Source organism: Olea europaea, chromosome 2, assembly GCF_002742605.1.
Source record: "Olea europaea var. sylvestris chromosome 2, O_europaea_v1, whole genome shotgun sequence".
Lineage (NCBI taxonomy): Eukaryota > Viridiplantae > Streptophyta > Magnoliopsida > Lamiales > Oleaceae > Olea > Olea europaea.
In genome coordinates, this window is record NC_036238.1 from 11,408,616 (window position 1) to 11,416,800 (window position 8,185).

Below are 8,185 nucleotides of genomic sequence, written 5' to 3' on the forward strand. Positions count from 1 at the left end.
GGCACCCTTGTGCACAGCTTTATATTCTCCCTGCCATTCTACCAAGACAGTGGTGGAGCCAACACTCAGCGAGGTAGCACGGGCGGCTCGTTGAGTGCTGGCTCCGTCGAAATCTATAGATGCAGCCGTGCAGTTGAAATTTTCAAAACTTGCCACCATGGCCGTCAAGACAATGAATTGAGGTAGAAAGAAGATTGGGGACGATGATAGTTGGGCTTTTTTTCACTTAGGCATTTTTTTAGTTTGGCCTTTTCTTCAGTAAAAACAATGGCCCATTATTCATTACCACATGCTCATAGTCATTCACGACATTTCTCAATTCACAACCATTGAATCACAGCTTCAAAAAGCTAAACGCCTAATTCCAAACCCGATGTTCTACCGTGGTTTCGGTGTTTCCAAAAGCCTTAAGGTAATAATCTACTTATTGTTTGACTTCAAAGGATTTTGTGTAATTTTGGGTGATTTCATTATCTGGTTACATCCGCGAAGGTAGAAAAAAATTACTTGAATTGAGTATACCAATTACGAATGCAAAGAATGGCGTTATATATGAGATCCAAACTGAAGTTGATAGATCGACTTCAGAGGGTTATATGATATGTTCAAATAGAATTTCGAATGGAAATAATTGAATATCTTAAGTTTGGTTTTATGTTGAGGTCAGTTGTGATAGTTAATTGTCATGTGAATTAGACTATGTTGGTTGGAATTGGCTGTTATTAAAATTTGTGACTTGATGGAATAATCAGAAATGGTCACAGCTAAAAATAGAAGCTTTTGGCATGAATTGTTACTCAGTGTTTATGTTATATTCCTCAACAATGTGAAGGCATATATGTTCTACTCTGCATTGGCTGAAAAGTTCATTTTTCTTATGTTGCACATTTTGTAGGTCATACCAAAGTTTAGTTCCGAGCACACTGCAAAATATGCCTTTGAGTATGCTTATTTAAACGGCAGAAAGAAAGTGACAATTATGAACAAAGCCAATATCATGAAGCTCGCCGATGGTTTATTTTTAGAATCTTGTCTAGAGGTTGCCACAAAATATCTAGGGATCAACAATGAGATATTATGGATAACTTCTGCATGCAACTGGCTTCCAAGCCCGAGCAATTTGATATCATGGTATGTGACTTGGATTTCTCTCAATTTTTCTTGTGCTTTTTTAGATTTTTCTTAAAATGTTGCCATGCATACAAATGGTTAGATAGCTTAATGTCAATCCTAAGAAGAACATTTACCGTGATTGTTGTTTTAATTTATTTACATATAGATTGAAAAAAAATTTAATATTATTTAATTAAATATTAATAAACGACATCGCTATTACGGTCATCAACTGTCGATAGTCAATGTTCAACGGCAGCTCTAATTGACTTCCAATCCTGGATCCGCCACTGTACCAAGATATACATTAATAACATCAAACTTAATTTTTTTTTTCATCCATAAATTTATACCACTCGGTCCAGTGATATGTATATTTATGGACATTCTTTCTCATGGGATAAATACCACCAAAATTAGTTCTTCCTGTCTAAGAGATTAAGAAATTTTTCAATTTTACTAGTTCGAGACTGTAAAGCTAATCATCTACGTACAATTACCTAACACGACTTTAAAATTGTTGGGAAAAAACAAGTGATTTATGTGTAGATAGATTATCATAAACATAAGAAGAGTTAAAAAGCAAGTATTAGGGAGTCACGTCAAAACACGATATCTTAAAGTCGTGTAGCACTAAACGATTCCAATATAAAACTTGTATAGCTTATAGTTGGTTCTCCTTTTATGGGCATGGCTATAAGGATATAAAGAATGACCCTTTATTGAATTGTCAAAAAAAGTAAAAATAAATAAATTTGTATAAAGAATAATCCTTCACCCCAAAATAATCGGAATTATTCCAAATAAAATATAAGTTACACTATAAAATTCTTAGTTATAATTTTATGTTAAAACTGAAATTAAAATAAAATAAAATAAAAAACTACAATATTGAAATTTGACTTTAATTTTGAATGTTTGAGACTTTTATGCTACAACAATTATATGGTATAATTGTTACAGCCAATCGTTCAAATTATAGTAATATATTCCATGTGTAACGATTATCGAGTAAACTACTAATAAATTATCATTTTATTAGCTTGCTCGATTATTTGGTTCAGTTATTAAAGTACTCGATCAAGTTTCCAACTAAAAATGGAACCAGTAATATATGCAAAAAAAATTGATTTTTTTTGGTTTATTTGCTTAGTCATTTGTTAGAATCTACTATAGAATGTACTTCAAGATTGTAAAATGCATCTTTTCTTTCTTTCTTTTTTCTTTTTTTTCCTTTTTTGGTGTCTTGACCTTAAATGGAAAAGCAAGTAAACTCTCCATCAAGCTTCCCATTAATTGCTGGAGAAGATGATTCCTCTCCCACTAATGGAAGCTTGATTGCTGGAGGTGATATCTTAATTTCCTAATACCAAAAATTTGATCCTGAATTCTTTATTTATACACATATATAAATGGCACCTAATACTCCTTTTCATACCACAAACAAATAATTTCTTTTGCTTGCCTAAGAAAGAATTTCCATGATGAAGAGTACTGCTGCTTCTATCCTTGTCATGTTCCTAATCCTTTCTTTAGGTATTTCTTCATCGTTTGACAATTTAATTTCTATTACATTTAGTTTAAAATAAAAATATTTTTTGTATAATTCAATTCTTTTGTGGGTTTAGGTTGCAAGGATGTAATTGGTCAAGAAGGTGGATGTCGAAATTTTCCTGAACTTGGTTTCTGCAGAAAAGGCAAAGACGATAACATTAAGATAGGTGGCATATGTGCGAGATTGTGTAAATCTTTATACAATGGAAGCAGTGAATGTAAAAACGATATATGCTTCTGCAATTGCTCTGCTAAATGATGTAATGTTCTTGGAGATAAGTAAGTTGTTGGAATAAAACTTTTTTAATTTCATCTTTAATATAAGATGTCACCTATATTAAATGAAATATTATTAACACGTATTTTTATTTTAAATGGTTATTTTCTAATTAAATTTATATTTGTCACTCGCAATTATTATCACATTGTTCTATAAAAATATGGATTTCGATAAAAGAATTCACATCATCTATGATCTATGATATATAGAACCATTTGATTGACAATCGTGCACATATTTTTTGTTTTTCGTCAAAAATGTATTTATTCTATCTTCGTAATTTACATTGGTTGATTTTGTAATACTAATGTTAACTCTTACTTCCTTTAATAATAAAAAATAGTAAAAATAATAAATAGATGTACCCTTCGCATTTTTATTATGCAAATTTATTTTTAAGGGACCCCAAAGTCTGATATATTTAATCATATTTCACTCCACAACGTTATATAAGGGGGCGGGAACCAATTCAACTAGGAATAATGATGCTATCTAGTAGTGTTGAACACCGGTCTAACTATGAATATATCATAAATCCTATTAAATGAGTCATAAATCCTTATATTTAATTGAACTTATGATTAAATGACGAATGATAACACAGGGATTGATCTGAACACTAGTACATGGTGTTAAATAATATTACTATTCAACCAAATAAGGTCCCTAATATAAGTTTATTGAACTCAAATTCGTGAATTATTTAACTATTAACGCCAGCTCAGCAACGAGATGGTGTCATAGATGACAACCTTGCTACATTACAGATAGATTTGCCACCTTCCTTAACATAATGCTCATTGGCCAATTTAAAGAGGGGGGGAAAAAAAGACAATTTTTGCACTAATCACTTTTTGCCACACCTTCGTCCCTCATCCTAGCTGAAAAGTCGAGGAGCATCCAAGAATTAACTAAGATTCATAAAACCACAATAATAACAGTAAGTAAAGTGCATAAAATTGTAAAATCAACACAAGGATTTTTCGGTCGAAACCTCAAAGGTTCGATGACTACTTATATTGCCTAATCCCCTGTTGAGCATCCATTAAAATAGATAAAGCTCAATTGCACTATAAAGCCCCAAAAATAGGCAGCAAGTATACAATAATGTTCCAAAAATATTATAAGAACCAAGTCACTAAGACTTATCTTAACATAACCAACAAGGCAGACCATACTTCCACGAAGGAATAAAAAATCGGATCACACGGATCTCACATCACAGATGCTGCCTTCAATGAATCACAAATCTTTAAGAGAAATAACAAAAATCAACTAGTATTACACCAAGGAACCGAACGAGATCACTAAGATCTCATAAAACCTGAACTGCCTAAAAAAGAATCACTCAGATTCTTATAAACCCAACTCAGCAGTACACTACTATAAGGAACTATAGTAATTCAAGGTTTTACACAAGAACTATTTTCTGGAAACACTTCAGAAACCAAGCCCTAAACCATGAAGAAAAAAAGGTTCCTCACCGAGAGAGCCAAAGAGTCTACCCCAAAACCAAGAAAAATCTCTTAATAATCTATCGTCCAGAAGAAGAGTCACAAGACTTTATATGTGGAAGGATCTAGAACTCAATCGGACAGCCTCCAAGTCACCACGTGTCAAGATCTTGTATAAAGTTCCACTAATTAATTTGTCATTTGTAAAACATGTTTTTCTCTATTTTGGAAGCACACATCTTCATGTAAAAAATTAGCTATTCGATTCTCAACAATCTTTACCTTGCTTCCAAAATTTTAATGCTTTAGTGTAGCCAGGAGTTTCACCAACATTTATAATGTCATTTGCTCTATGGTACTTGTACAATCAATGAAAAGAATTAGTAGATAACATCTTTAAACAGTTTTGAAACTTATTTAAAGGTATCACCTTATTTTCCATATCTGATGGATTGTACAAAGTAGATATTTTATTAATTTTCAGCAACCCTTTTGAGATAATATCCCTTATGAAGTGGTATTTTACATCAATATGATTTGTTTAATCATGGAACATGGGATTTTTACTCAAATAAATTGCACTTCGATTGTCAAAATATGGTCTTGGATTAGTGTCTACAAAATCAAGTTCATTCAACAAATCACGCAGCCATATGCCTTCTTTAATGGCATCAATGGCTGCAATATCTTCAGCCTCCTTTGAAGATGGAGAAACAATTTTTTGCAACAGAGATTTCCAACTTATCACAGTACCACACAAAGTGTAAAAATAAGATGAAATTGATTTTCTATTGTCGCTATTTTCAGCAAAATCAGAATCTGTATAAACCTTTAAAATTACAACTTCTTTGTCAATTTTAAACATCAATCCTAAATTGGATGGACCCTTTAAGTATTTCAACAACCACTTCAATGCTTCCCAATGAATTTCACCAGGATTTCTTATAAATCTACTCAAAACACTAATACTAAATGCAAAATCAAGTTTGGTGCAAATCATTATGTACGTGACTGAACCAATAGCATTAGCATAAGGTATTTTTGACATTCTTTCAAGTTCATCTTCAATTTTAGGACACAAATCAAATATTAATATAAAGTGATTAGCAAGGGGTAAAGTCATATGTTTACAATCAAACATATTAAACCTCTTAAGGATCTTATTCACATACTCTTGTTGACTTGGGAATAAGTAATCAGATTTCTCATCTCTTATGATTTGCATGCCAAGTATTTTCCTAGCGGAACCAAGATCTTTCATATCAAATTCTAGTTTTAATTTGTGTTTGATATTATCAATTTCAGACTTATTAGCACTAGCAAGAAGCACAGGGCCGGTCCTGGGCTGAGGTGAGTGAGGCCGGCGCCTCAGGCCCAGGACCATAGGGGGCCTCGTTTTGGTCCAAATTTTTTTTTCCTCTCTTAAAAACAAGACCAGTTGGCCCAAGCTAAAACCAATTATCCAGCCGGCCGAAAGGGCCTAATTTTGGCCCGATAATTTTTTTCCCTCTTAAAAACAGCCGGCCCAAAGAACCAAAACCAATTATCCAACGAGCTCACAATCCATTTACCTTTCAAATTATTTACCCAACCCAATTTACATATCTAATATCCACTATCCAACCCAATTAACCAAAAATTCCCAAAATTCAATCAAAAGTTCCAAAATTCCCAAAATCAAAAATTTCCCAAAATCTGCTCAACGCCTCTGCAGCTCTGCTCATCAGTCCCCAGTCCGGTAGTCGTCGCCACTCGCCTGTCGTCTTCTTCAGCCTTCAGGTCAGTGGCCACTCGCTAGTACTCCTCGCTTCTTCCGTGCTTGTTCGGCTGTTCCTCGCTAGTCGACTCCGCCCTTCTGCCGACTGCAGCTCTTCTTCAACTCTTCTGCTCTTGAGTTGCCTCTTCAGCCAGTTCAGTGACTCAGTCTTCACTCTTCAGTAAAGGGGCATGAAGATGAATACAAAGTGAAATTGTAGTGAAGTGCTAACCAACGCCTTTTTCAATTTTTCAAATGCTTCAAATTTATCAAATCTAGGCACTTAATACTTATCTTAATCTAATTTTAATTTTGATTTCGGGTTTAATATTCTTCAAATCTATCAAATAACTAGTATTTTTCGAATATTGATACTTGCTCTAATGATCTGTTGTTCAGGAATTTTGTTTTTTTAATCTCCAACTCTGTTATATAAATAGAGTCGAAAGGGAAAAAATTGAACCATATTGTTGATGTCCGAAAGTGGCAATATATGGTTAGAACTTTAAACATTAAACAACTCAAAACAATGAAAGTATGGGAAGAACTCTCGATTTTTTGCCCTAGTTTATTGAAGGTTAAAATCAATGATCATGAGTTTGGAATTCACGTCTGCACCATTTAGATGTGAACATAAACAAATCAAATCACATTGATGAATGCTACTTTCTTGAGTGATGACCATTGATTGGTGCTACTTTATTTCAGAAAATTTGTGAAATATCGGCAAAATAGTAGTTGCAAGGAGAAAATGTAGACAGATTATAGATGGAGATTCCCTGATTTTCCATTTTCAAGAGATAAAACCATCATTTACAGATACATGGGAGGAAATTGGACAGCTTTATCTTAGAATCAGCATTTACAGATATAAGGGAGGAAATTGATTGATCATAAATGTACCCTCAACAACATTTTCAAACATGAAACATAATAACCTCAAAAAAGATAACTTTAATGAGAGAAAAAGAACAATTTTCACACCAAGTCTTGTTTACGATATATAAAATAGTAGGTATGGACTAATACAAAAGAGCATAAATCATACTTCACTTTGTTTTTATTATTAAATATTTTCCAATGATACCTTAATCCTCTTATTTTTTCCATTTATTTTTGGCTTCATATGAGCAGCAGTAATAAGTTTATAACCAGAAGGGGGCATCTCACTTAGCTTTCCAAACCATTCCTCTAGAAAACTTAAACCCGAGTCCAAACTATAGAAGAAAAGGCTTGTGAGTTGTGATGAGATCATACTCAACGGTGTAATTCCACAATTATCGTCAAAATTTCACTTCTCAGGTAAGCAATGACTTGCCCTAACTTGTTATTAAAGAGATTGAAAATGTTTGAAGCCTTGTTGGCTTATATAATTGCAGCCTGGTCGGCTTATATGATTGGTTATTGTGGGATGAACAATTGCACAGACGCACATAGTAATTATATTGGAAATTGTAATTGTGTGATGATTGGGATATTTTGTAATTGTTTTTTAGGTTAATCATTGGACATTAGATATAGACTCAAACACTATACCTCCTAAATATGAGTCTGGTGCTCAAAAGAGGAAAAGGAAACGAAATGAAATTGCATTGATTCAAAGTCAAGTAGGGGATATTAACAAGTACTTCAAAAGCAACAATGTGAATGCGTTGAATGAGGATGAAGTAGAGATTCAACCTACCCATGTTAATGAAATAGATAGTACGGATGAAGAAGTGAGTCAACCTGACTATGTTAATGAAGTAGATGATAAAGAAGAAGAAGTGATGAAACTAGCGTCTAATAATGAAGAAGATGATAAGGAAGAAGAGGGCTCCTTTACTCTAAATTTGGATGATCCCGGGAATTGGAAAATCATTGATCAAAAAACAAGGGATTACTTAGTTGAAAGGAGTCCAAAAAGAGTTGATAACATCTCGTTTCCAAAAGATTGTACAAATAGACATTTTGATTCTTCACAATATAAGCGACTGCTACGAAATGGGCAAACAATTGATAGAAGATGGCTAGTATATTCAATATCTA

The 8,185-nt window shown here is 33.2% G+C and overlaps 1 protein-coding gene across 1 annotated transcript; it reads left to right on the forward strand.

Moving 5' to 3' along the window:
* Positions 1-18: 18 nt before the first annotated feature.
* Positions 19-2,952, forward strand: LOC111375789 (isocitrate dehydrogenase [NAD] regulatory subunit 1, mitochondrial-like). Its single transcript, XM_022998685.1, has 3 exons — positions 19-412; positions 896-1,131; positions 2,742-2,952. The coding sequence occupies exons 1-3, from the start codon at positions 290-292 to the stop codon at positions 2,788-2,790; spliced, it is 408 nt and encodes a 135-aa protein (XP_022854453.1). The 5' UTR covers positions 19-289; the 3' UTR covers positions 2,791-2,952.
* Positions 2,953-8,185: the final 5,233 nt, after the last annotated feature.